At 41.5% G+C, this 20754-nt stretch overlaps 1 protein-coding gene across 2 annotated transcripts in view; it reads right to left on the bottom strand.

Moving 5' to 3' along the window:
- Positions 1-20754, bottom strand: part of ANXA4 (annexin A4) — a 75860-nt gene that overhangs the window by 17740 nt on the left and 37366 nt on the right. For both annotated transcript variants that reach the window (XM_082643358.1, XM_082643359.1), the window contains exons 4-8: positions 19403-19497; positions 11090-11203; positions 10128-10218; positions 8463-8542; positions 6824-6880 (exon numbers count right to left, since the gene is read on the bottom strand). In XM_082643358.1, the coding sequence (XP_082499484.1) occupies positions 6824-6880; positions 8463-8542; positions 10128-10218; positions 11090-11203; positions 19403-19497 (437 nt within the window). The remainder of the gene's footprint in view (positions 1-6823; positions 6881-8462; positions 8543-10127; positions 10219-11089; positions 11204-19402; positions 19498-20754) is intronic.

Raw genomic sequence — 20754 nt, 5'->3', positions numbered from 1 at the left:
ACTTATATGAGGTACCTAGATGCATCAAAATCATGGAGCCCAAATGTAGAATGATGGTTGCCAGTGACTGGGGCGAGGGGGAAATGAGTTGCTTAACAGGCATAGCGTTTCAGTTGTGCAAGTTCAGAAAAAGTTCTGAAGATTGGCTGCACAACAATGTGCATATATTTAACACTACTGAACTGTATGCTTAAAAATGGTTAAGATTGGGCTTCGCTGGTGGCGCAGTGGTTGAGTGTCCACCTGCCAATGCAGGGGACACGGGTTCGTGCCCCGGTCCGGGAAAATCCCACATGCCGCGGAGCGGCTGGGCCTGTGAGCCATGGCCGCTGAGCCTGTGCGTCCGGAGCCTGTGCTCCGCAACGGGAGAGGCCACAACAGTGAGAGGCCCGCCTACCGCGCAAAAAAAAAAAAAAAAAAAAGGTTAAGATGGTAAATTTTATATGTATTTTATTTTAAAAAATTTTAAACCCTATTGTTCATTTATAATCAGCAGCTGGCTTGTTGATTTTCTCAAAATTCCCTACCTTGATACATTTTGTCATTCCTTGGGCTTACCTCCATCTACTCAGCTGTTTCTTCACTTCCTTCTCTAATTCCCACACTATTAAAGAGTCAGTTCATAGCACCATGGAATTTTAAAGCTGGGAGGGCACAAAAGGTTCATCTAATTCAGTGTTTTTCAAACTTGAATCTCAGCAGGCTTGTGACTGCTTCAGTCACTAAAGCATGGTGGCAGTGACACTGATTTCTGAGGCTAGGTCATAAAGGTCAGGCAGCTTTGGTTCTTGTGGAGTGCTGCCTTTCCAGATGGTCCTTCTTGAAATGCAGCCGCCATGCTCTGGGAAGCCCATGCCACCTGGAGAGGCCACGTGTAAGAGATCCTTTCGAAGCCCCAGATGAGCCCAGCCTTTGAGTCACTGCAGCCCAGACACCAGACACATGAGTGATGGAGCCCCCAACCCCAGCCATTTGAGTCACCACCAGCTACGCAAGTCTTCCCAGCTAAGACCTCTGACATTGCAAAGCAGAGACAAGCCATCTCGCCTGTGCCTTGTGTGGATTAATGACCCACAGAATCCATGGTCATACTAAAATGGTGGTTGTTTTATGTCACTGAGTTCGAGGTGGTTTTTTATACAGCAATAGTAACTAGAACATGTGGGCAAGGAATGAACTTTCAATCTGTCACAGAATGATACTTTTGTAAAATACCATAAAAATGAACTTGCTAGTAATGGGTAGAAGATGGTATCTTTTTGTGTTAATTAAAAAAAATAACTAGTGAGGTTGGTCATTTTTTGGTGTATTTGCCATTTCTATTTTTCCTTTTTTTGAGTTGCCTGTTAATATACATGGACCATTTTTTTTTTTGAGAAATGGGGCATTCTTATTCATAGTATCAAAACTGTAGTTTACTTATGTACTTTATATATTAAGCTTATTATACATAAGGTGAAACTCCTTCCCATTCTATCATTTGATCTTGTAATTTTGTTTGTGGTATTGTTTGCTAAGACAGTTCATTTTTTTTTTTTTTTAATTTAGCCAAACTATCAACCCTTTTCCTTTATGGTTTCTGCCTTAAAAGAAAATGCATACAAAATCCTTTCCCAGCTCCAGATTTAAAAAAGAATATTTAACTATACTTTTTTATAGTACCTTTATGGCTTGCTTTATTTATGTTAAAAATTTCAATCTATTTGGAGTTTATTACGATGTCAGGTGAAAGTCGGGATCTAACTTTATTGTTTCCCAAATGGTTAGCCAATTGTCCCAGCTCCACTAAGTAATCTGTGTTTTCTTCACTGACTTGAAATGCATATATTCTGTATGTATTCCTGAATATTCTCACATAGGCTTGGTTCTGCTCTTAGACTCTCTAATCATTCCATTGACTTCTCCCTATTCTTATACCAGGACCAGATGCTTTAATTTATTTGTACATTTATTACATATTTAAATATATTTTAGGGCAAATTTGTCCACACCCTTCTTGTTGAGATTCTAATCTCCACAGTGTTTCCTCTATATTCCTCCTCTTCTCTGATTGCTTTGTCCTTTTCTTCTGAACTCTGGAGATTTTTTTTTTTTTCGGTACGTGGGCCTCTCACTGCTGTGGCCTCTCCCGTTCCGGAGCACAGGCTCCGGACGGGCAGGCTCAGCGGCCATGGCTCACGGGCCCAGCCGCTCCGCGGCATGTGGGATCTTCCCGGACCGGGGCACGAACCCGCGTCCCCTGCATCGGCAGGTGGACTCTCAACCACTGCGCCACCAGGGAAGTCCATGAACTCTGGAGATTTTTTCGTACTGCCTTCCACAATGATTGTTTTCTGCAATGTCATTTCTGATCATTTCTGCTTCTAATAAACATTTAGATTCTGTCTTTCCTTGTTCCTAAGAACACTTCTCCTCCACTCATGTAGCTCTCTCTTTATCTCTGCTTGCCCTTCATCCAGCTCCATTTTCATCTCCATTATTTTCTCATTGCATCTTTTTTTTTTTTTTGGCTCTTGTTTAATTAAAATCTGTTGTTCTCTCATTTGTGTCAGGATCCAAAGCGATCTGAAATCTGTCTCTTCCATACAGTGAGCCCATGTTTGCCTCCCTTTGTGCCCCAGTTTGTTCACAGACCACAAAGTGTTTGAGTTGGGATTTGTTGATGTTCATGCTCTTTGATCCTGAAATGATGAACAGTATATCCAGACCTGGTTTTTCCCCCAGAACAAGGTGAAGTGGATTCTTCTTTGAGCTCCTCACTTTTCATTTGGATGAATTTCAAACAGGAGGACATGCTGCTGGTCCAGTGGAGGCACCTGAGACACAGCCCAAGTCTTCCCTGAGGAGTTTCCCCATTTGCAGGAAGCCGCTGTGTCTATTTCCAGCGGGGGCAGGGTGTGTGTGTGTGTGTGTGTGTGTGTGTGTGTGTGTGTGCATCTTTTCTGGGGCAGGAATGGCTCTCCTGCATCCCTGGCCCAGCTTTGCTGCCCATCTGGCATTTTAATGGCCCTCCTCCACCGTTTCCAGTGTTGATGCAGATTTTTCTCTATTTTTGTATTTACTGGTTTGTTTGTTTTTCAGAAGGGAATCAAACATGTGCCATCTTCTAACAAAAGCTCCAAGGGGCATTTTAATGTGGCATTAATATACTACAAATTTCTTTTTAAAGTAGGAATTCTGAATACTGCCTGCTATTTCCTTCAGTGCAGTTTTCATACCAAGAATAGATAAAATTGGACTTTTAGATAATAGCCTCTCTATACTTTAAAATTTCTGCCTTTGATAATAGATTACTAGCTAATTCCACTTGTTCTGATAATTCTTTTCATCTCAAACTCATTTACTTTCCTACATCAAAATTCAGCTATAATACCCAAAGTTTGCAGATATCCGTTACTGCTGACGTATGTTAAAGAGCGACGGTTGACCAGGTTTTCCTACTGTCTTATCTTGGAAGAAGAGCCGAAGCCTTGACTGGAGTTCTTAAATTCCTTGCCTCTTTGTAAGGCTTGGAGGATCCAGAAAAACCCTATTCTGAGTTCTACTGCTTCTACTCCTTCCAACTTCTCCCAGCCCAAATTTGTTTGGAAGCACCTTTTCATCTGGTCACTTCCAAGCAGAACTGTGCTCCTTGAAGAACTCTCAAGTATTCGTTGAATTGCATGGTTTTTGTTGTGTGTATCTTTTTTAAAATTTAGGTATAATTGTCAAATAACATTATTTTAGTTTCAAGTGTAAAACATAATGATTTGATATTTGTATGTATTGAGAAATGATCATCACAATGAGTCTAGTTATCATCTGGCACCATACACAGTTACAAAATTTTTTTTTCTTATCATGAGGACTTTTAAGATCTTTTTCTCTTTGGAACTTTCAGGTATGCAATACAGTGTTATTAACTGCAGTCGCCGTGATGTACATTATATCCTTATGACTTACTTATTTTATAACTAAGTCTGTACCTTTTGATCCCCTTCATCCATTTTGCCCACCTCCACCCCTGCCTCTGGCAACCACCAATCTGTTCTCTGTATCTATGAGCTTGGTTTTTTTGGTTGTTGTTTGTCTGTTTAGATTCCACATATAGGTGAGATCATACAGTATTTGTCTTTCTCTTTCTGACTTATTTCACTTAGCATAATGCCCTCCATCCACATTGTTGCAAATGGTAAGATTTCATCCTTTTTTTATGGCTGACTAGCATTATTCCATTGTACATATACACCACAATTTCTTTATCCATTCATCTATTGATGGGCACTTGGGTTGCTTCCATATCTTGGCTATTGTAAATAATACTGCAATGAACAAAGGAGTGCATATATCTTTTTGAGTGTTTTCATTTTTGAGGGGTAAATACCAGAAGTGAAATTGCTGGATCACGAGGTAGTTTTATTTTTGTATTTTTTTTGAGGAAACTCCATACTGTTTTCCATAGTGGCTGCACCAATTTACATTCCCACCAACAGTGCATGAGGGTTCCCTTTTCTTCACATCCTCACCAACACTCGTTATATGTTGTCTTCTTGATGACAACCATTCTGACAGGAGTGAGGTGATATGTCACTGTGGTTTTTTCTTTCTTTCTTTTTCTTTTTTTTTTTTTTTTTTTGGCAGTACACGGGCCTCTCACTGTTGTGGCCTCTCCCGTTGCGGAGCACAGGCTCTGGACACGCAGGCTCAGCGGCCGTGGCTCACGGACCCAGCCGCTCCGCGGCATGTGGGATCTTCCCGGACCGGGGCACGAACCCGTGTCCCCTGCATCGGCAGGCGGACTCTCAACCACTGCGCCACTAGGGAAGCCCTGTCACTGTGGTTTTGATTTGCATTTCCCTGATGTCTAGTGATGTTGAGCATCTTTTCATGTGTCTGTTGGCCATCTGTATGTCTTTGGAAAAATGTCTATTCAGATCTTCTGCCCATTTTAAAATTGCATTGTTTGGGTTTTTGCTATTGAGTTGTATGAATTCTTTACGTATTTTAGATATTAACCCTTTATTAGATATATGATTTGCAAGTATTTTCTCTCATTTAGTATGTTGCTTTTTCATTTTGTTGATGGTTTCTTTTGCTGTGCTGAAGCTTTTTAGTTTGATGTAGTCCTACTTGTTTATTTTTGCTTCTGTTGCTTTTGCTTTGGTGTCAGATTAAAATAATTATTGCTAGGACCCATATCAAGTAGCTTATCACCTATGTTTTCTTCTAGGAGCTTTATGGTTTCAGGTCTTACTTTCAAGTCTTTAATTCATTTTGAGTGAATTTTTGTGTATGGTGTAAGGTAGTGGTCCAGTTTCATTCTTTTGTTTATGCCTGTTCAGTTTTCCCAACAAAATTTATCAAAGAGACTATCTTTTGCCCATTGTATATTCTTGGCTCCTTTGTCATAAATTAATGCATGGGTTTATTTCTCAGCTTTGTTTTCTGTTCCATTGATCTGTATGTCTGTTTTAATGCCAATACCATACTGTTTTGATTACTATAGCTTTATAATATGAATTGCATGGTTTTAATAAAATCAAACAGACCTGGATTCAAAGAGCACAATTCCACCAGCTATGTGATGTTATACAAGTTATTTAAATCTGTGCATTTGTCTCCTAATCTATAAAGTAGAAGTAATAACATCTACTTCACAGATTTGTTGTAAGGAAGAAATGTAAAGTAGTTAACACAATGCCTAGCACCTAGTAAACCCACAAAAAGGTGAGAGTGGGTATATATATATATATATGGCAGGAATACATTTCTCACTAACTCTTCATTTAAATTCATGATTCACCTGGGCTGTGGAGGCTCCTTCCATCATGCCCCCAAATGCTCGCCTTGAGGTAGCTGAAATTCACATAAGCATCCGGGAGATACAGTGTTTTCAGTATCTCTCCCTCCTTAAAGCTTCTGGGTTGAAGACAATTTCCTGTATCTCCTTATGGGATGTGCCTCCCTTAATCCTCAGATCTCTTAGGACCCATATACTCCTCTCCTTTCTAGTGAAGGTAAAAGGTTCTTTCCTATGGAATCCCTAGTGGTTCATACCTCACATACTGAATGGGACCGATCTCTCTGTAAGGTTGCATTTTGGTTAACAGTACAGAGTTTAGATCCAAACTGCCTGGCTCAAATCCCAGTTCTGCCATTTATTATCTGTGTGAACTTGAGCAAGGAACTTGACTTCTCTGAGCCTCAGTCTCCTTGTCTATAAGGTGGAGATAGCAATACTTACTTCATAGGGTTATTGCAAAGATTCAATGACATACTTCATGTGATGAGCTTAGAACAGTGTTTTGTACCTGGTAAGGACCCAGTTTTTATTAGCTATTATTATTAGTGTTATCTGGCCACAGTAAATAGAACAGGGGTTGGTGCCAGGGCAGCCATCAGAGGGCTGGGTAACAGGGAAGCAACTGTCTCTTGGGGTTTGGTATTAGTTTTACCCAACATGGTACCCGCTGTGCCAAGCTGTTTTACATAGATTGTATGAAATGTTCTCTTTGGGGAAGTAAAAGTGAGAGGTCAACAAAGGCAGGTCCCTTTATCTCCAAGTAATTCAAAAGACACTCCATGGTTCTGTGGGGGCAACCACACCATGGTCCCAATGTTAGGAAGTCTGGAACCCAGGGATGATTAGAAAATGATGCCCTAAACTACCCCCAAGCCCAAGGTATCTCTGCAAGAAACTTCTGCTATTAAAGAGCATCTGCGGGAATCTTTTTTCATAACATATTCCAGCCTGGCCAATATACATTGGACTATAAGAGGGTGACCACCAACTAGGGTCTGTCTTATTGGCAAAAGAGAAGAAAGAAGCTGCAGTTCTACTGACCTGGGCATCCTGTCTCACGAGAGCATCATCCAGACAATTTCCTTCATCCCTGCCACCCTGAGGATGAGAAAAACAAACCCTGAGCATGAGAAAAACAAGTCAAAGAGACTGAGAGAGGATCCAAGAAGATTTGGGAGCTCTGATAAGACAGAATGTGTGGGAACCCAAGGACATGGTAATTAGACAGACGGGGTCCTGAGTCCAGCTTAGGGAGAAAGGACAGACGTCTTTGAACATGCTTGCGATATTCCCAGAGTTCTGAGCTGACCAGCCAGAGGGCAAGCTCGGTGTGGCTCCCTGATGTTGTGTGGGCGTCTCTGCCAGTTGGAGGGGCAGGAGGACAAATATGGCCTGGTGACCGCTCCCTCTGGGACAGTCCCCTCCTCCTTCCTCCCCTCCCCCCACTCCCGTGTCTTCCCTGCTGACTTATGCCTTCCTAACTGGCAAATGTACACTGATCAATTCTGCCAAATAGGAGCTGGAAAGACAGGAGAATCAAGAGACTCTGGGGCCAACGGTGGGGGCTTGAGGAGCAACTGAAAGTGCCCCATTCCTCACCAACACCAGCTCACCAGGAAGGCAGGACTAAAGCCTTGGAGGAATGCCAAAGAATGGCAAAACAGGCTACTTTCCTCTGGTTTGTTATGCTATTTTATTACTGTGCTGTCTCAATATGCTATGATCTAGGCATGGGTCTGCAGCGGTAAATCTGAGAGGAAAAGAAAAAATGGGTAGGAGGTAAGAAAAACAGGCTGGCATTATTAAGTAAATATCAGAGACAGAGCGAAGTGGGAGTTGGAGATGATTTCTGGGGTTCTGCTTTGGTTGTTGGACGAACAGCAACAGTATGAATAGAAAAAGACGAGCCAGGAAGAAGAACTGGTTTGGAGGGAAAATGAGTTCAGGTTTAGTTTAGGAGGACTGAGTTGAGGTGCTGACAGAATATCCATCAGGAAACACGCAAAAAGCAGTGAGAAGTGAGAGTCTCAAACTCAGGAAGGAGGTCAGGGATAAAGATTAAATTGTGAAGCCATGTGAAATGTCTTGCAAATCCATCTCTCTTTTCTGGCACCCCTGCTCCCACACTAGCCCAGACCTGCTTTTTTCACAGTATCTGGAATACCGAGGTAACCTCCTGCCTGGGCTCCCCGCCTCTGGTTCAATTCATCTAACATATCATTATAACATTACTCTTCCTGGGACTTCCGGGGCAGCCCAGTGCTTAAGACTTCGCCTTCTAATGCAGGGGTTGCAGGTGCGATTCCTGGTCGGAGCTAAGATTCCCACATGCCTCGCGCAGACAAAAAAACCAAAACATAAAACAGAAGCAATATTGTAACAAATTCAATAAAGACTTTAAAAATGGTCCACATAAAAAAAAAAGAAAGAAAAAACAACTTTAAAACAAACAGAAAAGCACCTGGCATGTATCAGGTGCTTGTATGTATAAATGAGAACAAATGGGCCCACATGACTAGCCAGAGTCTTTAAAGGAGAGAGGATAAAATAACAGAGACCCAAGAAAAACACAGGCGAATATTCCCATTTGGGAGGTTGAAAAGATGAGAAAGGCTGGAAAAGTGGGTAGAGAGTAAATGTCTCAATAACACCCCCCCCCCAAAAGGAGGGAGCGACTCACAGCGGACAGCGATACCAGCACGCGCTGGAACATAAGCGATGTGTCAGAGCGAATGTCATCTTCAAGGCTCCGCCCATATTCTAGCAAGAGAGTAAAATCAGAGACATCAGAGTAAAGAACCCTGCCCGGCACCGCGTCACACCCCAGAGCCTTCCGCCCTCTTCAGGACCTGTCTACTGAAGCAGCTCCTTGTGAGGTTTTTCAGCCCACACACAGTTTGCCAAAAACTAAACTCTGGTAAAATGGTCAAGATAAGTTTAGCTTGTCATTAGAGGGGAAATGAGATGCTCTTTTTCCTTGAATTGGGCAGTTGAGAAGGTCGGGCTGTGATCCCCACTCTGTGGTTCCTACCGTCCAGGGGTTTGTCCTGAACATGGTCTGCAGTGACACAGAGAAGCAGCTAAGCAGCCCGTGGAAAGGCAAACAGAGTGGGGTTTCTGAACCTGTGTTTGGGGACAAGCAGGGGACTGTCCACAGGGAGAAGTCCTGTATTCGGCAGACGTGGGGAGCCAGCGCTAGAACCAGACTCCCGAGGTTTAGAATCTCCAGATCTGAACACTTACCAAAACACTCTTACTGTTTTGTTTTCTTTCTACCAAAGTGTACATGTTTATTACAGAAAACTTAGGGAAAAAATAACTAAGTAAAATGAAGGGAGGAAAAGAAAACCTCATCATGAATCTAATCACCCAGAAATAATAATCAATGATAACATTTTGGTGACTATCCTTCCTCATTTCCCCCCATATACACATATTCTTTCTTTCTTTGAAAAATGGGATCATAGCATCCCATTTTATGATTTGTCTTTTTCACTTATCCATACACCATACCACTTACTGTAATTTAATAATATCCTTCAATATACATTTTGATGACTACATTGTGTGGGTGTACCATATTTTGTTTAGCCAACCTGTTGGACATTTAAAGCTAATATAAGCAATACTGTGTGATCTAAACCTTTGTGCAGTTTTATTATATTCTTAGGGTAAAAAGGTAGGCATCTTTTAAAGGCATGTATTGTTCTCTGGAGATTTTTTTTTTTTTTTTTTTTTGCAGTACGCAGGCCTCTCACTGTTGTGGTCTCTCCCGTTGTGGAGCACAGGCTCTGGACGCGCAGGCCCAGCGGCCATGGCTCACGGGCCCAGCCACTCCGCAGCATGCGGGATCCTCCCAGACTGGGGCCCGAACCCATGCCCCCTGCATCAGCAGGCGGACCCTCAACCACTACGCCACCAAGGAAGCCCTGGAGACTTTTAAGAGGGGAGTAAGTGGCTACCCCTCTGAGGTGGCTGCAGGACCTACAGTCCAGTCTGAAGGTAAGAAGTTGGGCGAGACTGCTCCTCCAGGCCATTCCCTGGAATGCTAAGATTCAATGGCACCACCACTTTTGAACAAGCACCTTTGATTCTCTGCTTGATAATATGGAACCCCTTTCCAGCTTTCAGGGTAATAAAACCCTGGGCAGCCTAAGTAGAGTGGCAGGTGCACCTGAGAAGTCTTGAAAAGCCAACAGTCATTTGTGTAGACAGGGATCTGCCTGAAGGCAGAGCTTGGAACTGAGGATCCCTCATGGTCAGTGTGTCAGTGGGTAACCACCTGCTGTTAGTCTAGGTCTCAGAGAACAGGGCCTCAGCCAGGGCCACTGAGGATGCTACATACGCAGTTGGTAGGTCTGGTTTATGCGCCGGATCTCCTCGGGCGTCCGGGAGGCCAGGATCTCAATCAGGCAGCCCTCATCCGTGCCTGCTCCCTAAATGCAAAACCCAGAGGAGAGGGCTATGAGTCAGTTTACCAAGTTGAGTCCCAGACACAGGAGGAATTACAACCAGGAATCTGCAGAGAATAAAAACAACTCACCAAGTTCTAGCAACAGGATTTGCTCCTTTTTAACTGTCCGACCCAAATTCCAACATGTTTACTATAATCATTATTAGTCATAACATACATTTACAGGCTGTTTCTATGGGTTGGTTAGGGACAGTTTCTGCCCTCTGGGGGCTGTCTTTCCTTGCCCTCCCCTGTACTTTTCCTTTGCAGGGCAGAATCTTCTGGCAAAGGCTGTTATCTCTTTGTTTTTCCAGAGTCTAGCCCAGAACCTTCCACGAGGCTGAGTATTTATTGACATGGTGGAGGAGGGTAGTTGTATTTGAATTTCATACTTGGTCATGAACCATCAGCAGACCCTAGAGGAGGGCACAGTGGATCCAGCATCTAGGGACGCTGAGAACACTTTACCAGTTCTGAGCAGACCGAGAGGCCCCCAAGATGTCAGTCAAAAGTTTCATATCTCAAAAGTAGCTAATACAGCAAGAAAGCTTCTGGAGCTGCACCAAAAGTACAAGTTTAATCAGTCCCCAGTGAGCCACAGGAAAGAACGATTCCTTAGCTTCTGGGGAAACAGCTTTTAACTGACAGTGGCTAGAATGCAATGCCATGCTTTCAAGCTCTCATAAATGCAGGAAAATCTTTCTCCTATACCTCCTCCTCCCCACTCTCTAGGGGGGAGGCCCTATCCTCCCCTCTAGAGTGACAGAGGCCTCTATCACTGTTTCTTGAGAAAGCCCGCCAGCAGCCAGCATTTACACAAACGGCACCGAGAGCAGGAAGGGAGGACCACGAACCACCAAGGCCTTTCGCAGCTCCTGCACGTCGTACAGCACCGTGGGCGTCATCATCCCCAAGATCACCTGCTCGAAGTTGCCACTCAGTTCTGACTTCAAGTCGTCCATCAGGTCCTGGGACACGAGAAAGCACGCTGCTTAACTGCTGCAGTAACGGAAACCAGCCACCCTCAGTGGGGTCCAGGGACGGCTGGGGTCTCCAAGACCCTTTCAGGGGCTGGTGTGCGCGAAACCATCTTCGTAATAACACTAAGACGCTGGGATCTGACTTTACACTCTCATCCTCTCACAGTTGTCCAGGGAAGCTTTCCAAAGGCTACTCAGTACGTCTACAGATCTACAGTTATGTGAAAAGGCTATTAAAATACTCCTCCCTTTCCCAACTACCTATCTGTACAAGACCAGATTTCCTTCCTACTTCAAACAAAACCACATATCGCAACAAGTTGAATGCAGAAGCAGATATGAGAATCCAGGGTATTCCATTCAGCAGACATTAAAGAGATTTGCAAAATGTTAAAAGAATGCCAATCTTCTCACTAATTTTTTTTCTTTTGGAATATAAAGCTATTTTTCCTAAAATCATTATTTATGTTAACATTTAATATGTTTTTATAGTTTTTTAAATAAGTTAACAAATACCTATTTTTAAATGTCCTTAATTTAAATTAAGTTTTAATTTTTAAAATGGTTAGCATCAATAGATGTAACCCACAAAGAAGTCCTCAATAATTTAAGAGTGTAAAGGGGTTCCAACATCAGTGTATTCGCTCACTTAACAATATACCTGAATGTATTTCCAAGTCAATATTTACCTACAACATTTTTAACAGCTGCAGAAATTTCCATATGTAGAGGCAATATAATTTCTTTAATAAGACCCCCGTTCTATTTTTCTACTATTCTTCTAAACAGGCATTTAGCTGCATCCTTGTGATCATTCATGATTATTTCTTAATGCTCATTGATTAAAAAGAAATGTAATTATTTGGACAAAGGACTATTTTCTTTTTTTTTTTCAAGTGTAAACAGCTCCATGAGTTTTTATTAGACATATTTTTTAACCCAGAAAAATGGAATTATATCAACCGCATTTTTCTTTTTTTAATACAGCAGGTTCTTATTAGTCATCAATTTTATACATATCAGTGTATACATGTCAATCCCAATCACCCAGTTCAGCACAACACCATCCCCACGCCCCCGAGATTTTCCCCCCTTGGTGTCCATATGTTTGTTCTCTACATCTGTGTCTCAAATTCTACTCTGCAAACCGGTTCATCTGTACGATTTTTCTAGGTTCCACATACATGCGTTAATATACGATATTTGTTTTTTTCTTTCTGACTTACTTCACTCTGTACGACAGTCTCTAGATCCATCCACGTCTCTACAAATGAACCAGTTTCATTTCTTTTTATGGCTGAGTAATATTCCATTGTATATATGTACCACAACTTCTTTATCTATTCGTCTGTCTATGGGCACTTAGGTTGCTTCCATGACCTGGCTATTGTAAATAGTGCTGCAATGAACATTGGGGTGCATGTGTCTTTTTGAATTATGGTTTTCTCTGGGTATATGCCCAGTAGTGGGATTGCTGGGTCATATGGTAATTCTATTTTTAGTTTTCAAGGAACCTCCATACTGTTCTCCATAGTGGCTATATCAATTTACATTCCCACCAGCAGTGCAAGAGGGTTCCATTTTTTTCACACCCTCTCCAGCATTTGTTGTTTGTAGATTTTCTGATGATGCCCATTCTAACTGGTGTGAGGTGATACCTCATCGTACTTTTGATTTGCATTTCTCTAATAATTAGTGATGTTGAGCAGCTTTTCATGTGCTTCTTGGTGATCTGTGTGTCTTCTTTGGAGAAATGTCTATTTAGGCCTTCTGCCCATTTTTGGATTGGGTTGTTTGTTTCTTTGATATTGAGCTGCATGAGCTGTTTGTATATTTTGGAGATTAATCCTTTGTCTGTTGATTCGTTTCCAAATATTTTCTCCCATTCTGAGGGTTGTCTTTTCGTCTTGTTTATGGTTTCCTTTGTTGTGCAAAAGCTTTGAAGTTTCATTTGGTCCCATTTGTTTATTTTTGTTTTTATTTCCATTACTCTAGGAGGTGGATCAAAAAAGATCTTGCTGTGATTTATGTCAAAGAGTGTTCTTCCTATGTTTTCCTCTAAGAGTTTTATAGTGTCTGGTCTTACATTTAGGTCTCTAATCCATTTTGAGTTTATTTTTGTGTATGGTGTTAGGGAGTGTTCTAATTTCATTCTTTTACATGTAGCTGTCCAGTTTTCCCACCACCACTTATTGAAGAGACTGTCTTTTCTCCATTGTATATCTTTGCCTCCTTTGTTATAGATTAGTTGACCATAGGTGCGTGGGTTTATCTCTGGGCTTTCTATCTTGTTCCATTGATCTGTGTTTCTGTTTTTGTGCCAGTACCATATTGTCTTGATTACTGTACCTTTGTAGTATAGTCTGAAGTCAGGGAGTCTGATTCCTCCAGCTCCGTTTTTTTCCTTCAAGACTGCTTTGGCTATTCGGGGTCTTTTGTGTCTCCGTACAAATTTTAAGATTTTTTTGTTCTAGTTCGGTAAAAAATGCCATTGGTAATTTGATAGGGATTGCATTGAATCTGTAGATTGCTTTGGGTAGTATAGTCTTCTTCAAAATATGGATTCTTCCAATCCAAGAACATGGTATATCTCTCTATCTGTTGGTATCATCTTTAATTTCTTTCATCAGCATCTTATAGTTTTCTGCATACAGGTCTTTTGTCTCCCTAGGTAGGTTTATTCCTAGGTATTTCATTCTTTTTGTTGCAATGGTAAATGGGAGTGTGTCATTAATTTCTCTTTCAGATTTTTCACCATTAGTGTATAGGAATGCAAGAGATTTCTGTGCATTAATATTGTATCCTGCAACTTTACCAAATTCATTGATTAGCTCTAGTAGCTTTCTGGTGGCATTTTTAGGATTCCCTATGTATAGTATCATGTCATCTGCAAACAGTGACTGTTTTACTTCTTCTTTTCCAATTGGTATTCCTTTTATTTCTTTTTCTTCTCTGATTGCCATGGCTAGGACTTCCAAGGCTATGTTGAATAACAGTGGGGAGAGTGGACATCCTTGTCTGATTCCTGATCTTAGAGGATATGCTTTCAGTTTTTCACCATTGAGAATGATGTTTGCTGTGGGTTTGTTGTATATGGCCTTTATTATGTTGAGGTAGTTTCCCTCTGTGCCCACTTTCTGGAGAGTTTTTATCATAAATGGGTGTTGAATTTTGTCAAAAGCTTTTTCTGCATCTATTGAGATGATCATATGGTTTTTATTCTTCAGTTTGTTAATATGGTGGATCACATTGATTGATTTGCTTATATTGAAGAATCCTTGCATCCCTGGGATAAATCCCACTTGATCATGGTGTATGACCTTTTTAATGTGTTGTTGGATTCTGTTTGCTAGTATTTTGTTGAGGTTTTTGCATCTATGTTCATCAGTGATATTGGCCTGTAGTTTTCTTTTTTTTGTACTATCTTTGTCTGGTTTTGGTATCAGGGTGATGGTGGCTCATAGAATGAGTTTGGGAGTGTTCCTTCCTCTGCAATTTTTTGGAAGAATTTGAAAAGGATAGGTGTTAGCTATTCTCTAAATGTTTGATAGAATTCACCTGTGATGCCATCTGGTCCTGGACTTTCGTTTGTTGGAAGATTTTTAATCACAGTTTCAATTTCAGTGCTTGTGATTGGTCTGTTTATATTTTCTATTTCTTCCTGGTTCAGTCTTGGAAGGTTATACCTTTCTAAGAGTTTGTCCATTTCTTCCAGGTTGTCCATTTTATTGGCACAGAGTTGCTTGTAGTAGTCTCTTAGGATGCTTTGTATTTCTGTGGTGTTTGTTGTAACTTCTTCTTTTTCATTTCTAATTTTATTGATTTGAGTCTTCTCCCTTTTCTTCTTGATGAGTCTGGCTAATGGTTTATCGATTTTGTTTATCTTCTCAAAGAACCAGCTTTTAGTTTTATTGATCTTTGCTATTGTTTTCTTTGTTTCTGTTTCATTTTTTTCTGCTCTGATCTTTATGACTTCTTTCCTTCTGCTAACTTTGGGTTTTGTTTGTTCTTTCTGTAGTTCCTTTAGGTGTAAGGTTAGATTGTTTATTTGAGATTCTTCTTGTTTCTTGAGGTAGGATTGCATAGCTGTAAACTTCCCTCTTAGAACTGCTTTTGCTGCATCCCATAGGTTTTGGATCATCGTGTTTTCATGGTCATTTGTCTCTAGGTATTTTTTGATCTCCTCTTTGATTTCTTCAGTGATTTCTTGGTTATTTAGTCATGTATTGTTTAGCCTCCATGTGTTTGTGTTTTTTACATTTTTTTCCCTGTAATTCATTTCCAATCTCATAGCATGTGGTCAGAAATGATGCTTGATATGATATCAGTTTTCTCAAATTTACTGAGGCTTGATTTGTGACCCAAGATGTGATCTATCCAGGAGAATGTTCCATGCACACTTGAGAAGAAAGTGTAATCTGCTGCTTTTGGATGGAATGTCCTATAAATATCAATTAAATCTATGTAGTCTATTGTGTCATTTAAAGCTTCTGTTTCCTTATTTATTTTCAGTTTGGATGATCTGTCCATTGGTGTAAGTGAGGTGTTAAAGTCCCCCACTATTATTGTGTTAATGTTGATTTCCTCTTTTATAGCTGTTAGCAGTTTCCTTATGTATTGAGGTGCTCCTATGTTGGGTGCATATATATTTATAATTGTTATATGTTCTTCTTGGATTGATCCCTTGATCATTATGTAGTGTCCTTCCTTGTCTCTTGTAACATTTTTTATTTTAAAGTCTATTTTATCTGATATGAGTATAGCTACTCCAGCTTTCTTTTGATTTCTATTTGCATGGAATAGCTTTTTCCATCCCCTCACTTTCCTTCTGTATGTGTCCCTAGGTCTGAAGTGGGTCTCTTATAGACAGCGTATAGATTGGTCTTGTTTTTGTATCCATTCAGCAAGCCTGTGTCTTTTGGTTGGAGCATTGAATCCATTCACGTTTAAGGTAATTATCGATACGTATGTTCCTATGACCATTTTCTTAATTGTTTTGGGTTTGTTTTTGTAGGTCCTTGTCTTCTCTTGTGATTCCCACTTAGAGAAGTTCCTTTAGCATTTGTTGTAGAGCTGGTTTGGTGGTGCTGAATTCTCTTAGCTTTTGCTTGTCTGTAAAGCTTTTGATTTCTCCATCGGATCTGAATGAGATCCTTGCTGGGTAGAGTGATCTTGGTTGTAGGGTCTTCCCTTTCATCACTGTAAGTATATCATGCCACTCCCTTCTGGCTTGTAGTGTTTTTGCTGAGAAATCAGCTGTTAATCTTATGGGAGTTCTCTTGTATGTTGTCGTTTTTCCCTTGCTGCTTTCAATAATTTTTGTCTTTAATTTTTGCCAATTTGATTACTATGTGTCTCTCCTTAGGCTTATCCTGTATGGGACTCTCTGCACTTCCTAGACTTGGGTGGCTATTTCCTTTCCCATCTTAGGGAAGTTTTCAACTATAATCTCTTCAAATAATTTCTCTGGTTCTTTCTCTCTCTCTTCTCCTTCTGGGACCCCTATAATGCAAATGTTGTCGCATTTAATGTTGTCCCAGAGGTCTCTTAGGCTGTCTTCATTTCTTTTCATTCGTTTTTCTTTATTCTGTTCCATGGCAGTGAATTCCACCATTCTGTCTTCCAGGTCACTTACCCGTTCTTCTGCCTCAGTTATTCTGCTATTGATTCCTTCTAGTGTATTTTTCATTTCAGTTATTGTATTGTTCATCTCTGTTTTTTTGTTCTTTAATTCTTCTAGATCTCTGTTAAACATTTCTTGCATCTTCTTGATCTTTGCCTCCATTCTTTTCCTGAGGTCCTGGATCATCTTCACTATCATTATTCTGAATTCTTTTTCTGGAAGCTTGCCTATCTCCGCTTCATTTAGTTGTTTTTCTGGGGTTTTATCTTGTTCCTTCATCTGGTACATAGCCCTCTGCCTTTTCATCTTGTCTTTCTGTGAATGTGGTTTTTGTTCCACAGGCTGCCAGATTGTAGTGCTTCTTGCTTCTGCTTTCTGCTCTCTGGTGGATGAGGCTATCTAAGAGGCTTGTTCAAGTTTCCTGATGAGAGGGACTGGTGCTGGGTAGAGCTGAGTGTTGCTCTGGTGAGCAGAGCTCAGTAAAACTGTAATATGCCTGACTGTTGGTGGGTGGGGCTGGGTTCCCTCCCTGTTGGTTGTTTGGCCTGAGGCAACCCAACACTGGAGCTTACCTGGGCTCTTTGGTGGGGCCAATGGCAGACTCTGGGAGGTCTCACGCCAAGGAGTACTTCCCAGAACTTCTGCTACCAGTGTCCTTGTCCCCACGGTGAGCCACAGCCACCCTCTGCCTCTGCAGGAGACCCTCCAACACTAGCAGGTAGGTCTGGTTCAGTCTCCCCTGGGGTCACTGCTCCTTCCCCTGGGTCCTGATGTGCACACTATTTTGTGTGTGCCCTCCAAGAGTTGAGTCTCTCTTTCCCCCAGTCCTGTTGAAGTCCTGCAATCAATTCCAACTAGGCTTCAAAGTCTGATTCTCTAGGAATTCCTCCTCCCGTTGCTGGACCCCCAGGTTGGGAAGCCTGATGTTGGGCTGAGAACCTTCACTCCAGTGGGTGGACTTCTGTGGTATAAGTGTTCTCCAGTCCATGAGTCACCCACCCAGCAGTTATGGGATTTGATTTTACTGTGAATGGGCCCCTCCTACCATTTCACTGTGGCTTCTCCTTTGTATTCGGATGTGGGGTATCTTTTTTGGTGAGTTCCAGTGTCTTCCTGTCGATGACTGTCCAGCAGCTAATTGTGATTCTGGTGTTCTCGCAAGAGGGAGTCCAAAGGACCAATTCCTAAAGACATTTGGTCACATTTCCTCCTAGAACAGGTCAGAGAATTTAAGAACCTGCTTAAGATCAACCAACTAATACGGAGTTGATTTGGTTTCAAGTTCTCAGATTCTCACAAACCTGAGTCCGCAACACTATATTTCAATCTATTGTGCATATTTTTATGTTACATCCACACGTATCAAATGGATGAATGAACAAATAAATTAGCGTTCAGTCACTCCATTAAGATTGTTCATCTAAACAAACTGCTGTCAGACCAGCTTAGTTCTGAAGCTGAATAATCAACCCCAAATGTGTGGCAACACTTTTTCTCCAGCTCACACATCTCATGCATGTTCATTATATTTGTTTGGGGATGGAGAAGAGATTAAAAGGCCCAGAAGATACTCTGAGCAATCTGAGGGAGGAATCCCATTGGTGTCCAGCCAAGATTTGCATGTAGATGCTCCCGGGAAGAGCTGAGCCAGCCGTGCCCCACCCAGCAGCTTAATGCCTGCCTTTGAGAGGCAGCCCGTCTGACTAGCTTTTATAAAATATCCAAGAATAGAAATACTTATCATGGAGTTAACAGCACTCTGAGACCTGGAAGCACTCATTGATAACATTACCTCAATAAAAAGATTCTCTAATCACACAGATGGGCTTCAGTGATGTGGAAAGATTAGGTGAATGACTCTGGTAAGTGAGCTGTTGAAAACGAGACTGAGACAGGGTTGCTCAGGGGTGTGGGATTCAAAGAGGAAAGGGAAAACATGGTGAGTGAACCACCTTTGAATGCATAAGCCACTAAAATACACACACACACACACACACACACACACACACACACACACAGAGCCCCATTCTAGAACTGGAGGGGGTGGCTCTCAATTAAGGATCATTCAAAGGAATGAATATATACTACAAATGGGTTTATGCAGAAGAGTTGGATAGACCCTAAATCCTCGGAGAGCCTATTTAGAACAAACTGGATTTAAACATTTTAGTCAGTTTGGAGGATCTTCATTCACAAGAGGCCTAAAGGAAAGGCCAAGGGAAGCAACACTGAAAGCTGAGCCCTGCCCAGTGCTCCAAAGGGCAGGGGGCTGAGTCCATTCCACAACCAAGTCCCTGAAAGGACTTGTGGGGGAAGAGACTAAACTTAGCCTTGAATTTTGTGAATCAAGAGCTCCCTGAAATCACTTCTGGCTATGGACAGTGGAGGAACTCTTGAACGTGTTTTTTGTTTGTTTGTTTGTTTTTTCCAAGAACATCTTTAAACAAGGCAAAGGATCCATCTTTTAAAAACCAAGGGCCACTACTTCAGGATTCAAGAAGGAAGGGGCCCCTGCTCCCTTACTGCTGACAGGTCCCTTGTCAAGCCAGAGAGCTGCCACCTACCCTGCCAATGGCGGTCTTGTAGGCCGTCCTTATTTCCTGGCGCTGGGCTGTGTTGCGATAGGCCAGGACGTTGATGATGGCATCTTCATCCGTGCCTGGTGAGGAGCGGAGACAGGGAATGAGTGTGATTTGAGAGAGGAATGAGAAAATAGGTTCCTCTGGGGACACTGTTGTAACCCAAACACAGACAGAGAGCTTTCTAAGAAAAGAAGTTCTTGTTCAGAGGGTTTGTCTGTTTTGGAGGGAAAACTGACTCTAGATTAGAGTCTCAGTCTCTCCTTTCATTAGGTTTTATTTTTTTAACATCTTTATTGGAGTATAGTTGCTTTACAATGGTGTGTTAGTTTCTGCTGTATAACAAAGTGAATCAGCTATACATATGCATATATCCCCATATCCCCTCCCTCTTGAGCCTCCCTCCCACCTCTCTAGGTGGACACAAAGCATGGAGCTGATCTCCCTGGGCTATGCAGCTGCTTCCCACTAGCTACCTATTTTACATTTGGTAGTGTATATATGTCCATGCCCCTCTCTCACTTCGTCCCAACTTACCCATCCCCCTCCCCGTGTCCTCAAGTCCATTCTCTACGTCTGCATCTTTATTCCTGTCCTGCCTCTAGGTTCATCAGAACCATTTTTTTTTTTAGATTCCGTATATATGTGTTAGCATACAGTATTTGTTTTTCTCTTTCTGACTTACTTCACTATGTATGACAGACTCTAGGTTCATCCACCTCACTACAAATAACTCAATTTCATTTCTTTTTATGGCTGAGTAATATTCCATTGTAAATATGTGCCACTAAACGAAAGAGTTAACTTCTCTGAGCATTAGTTTCCTTATCTATGAATGTGAGTGATCATAGTCTTTTCCCTCTTTGGATCACCCATATTTATCTTCCATGTTCTTGCCTTTCTCTCCTCACTTTTATCTCTTTATCGTCTTCTCTTAGTTTCGAAACAGTTCAAACCCGTCTTTTAATTCATGATTTGGCACTTCACAGGGTTTAAATTGGCTGCTCATTGTATCCACTGCGTTTTAAGGTCTGTATTCGTGTTTTTCTTTTCTAAGCTCTCTTTCCTGATCTCTGATCAGGAAACTTTTTGTAACTGTCCATGAATTCCCATGATGCAATATCCTACCAAAACTTTTCACTATGAATTACAATTTAAAAAATTTTTTTAAGATTATTTTTGCTCTTTTTAAAAAATTTATTTATTTATTTGGCTGTGTCGGGTCTTAGCTGCGGCATGCGGGATCTTTGTTGCAGCATGTGGGATCTTTCGTTGTGGTGTGAGGGCTCTTCATTGTGGTGCACAGGCTTCTCTCTAGCTGTGGTGTGCGGGCTCTA

This window comes from Mesoplodon mirus (assembly GCF_964341445.2).
Source record: "Mesoplodon mirus genome assembly, chromosome: 14".
In the NCBI taxonomy this organism is placed as follows: domain Eukaryota; kingdom Metazoa; phylum Chordata; class Mammalia; order Artiodactyla; family Ziphiidae; genus Mesoplodon; species Mesoplodon mirus.
This window is presented reverse-complemented; position numbering and strand designations above follow the sequence as displayed.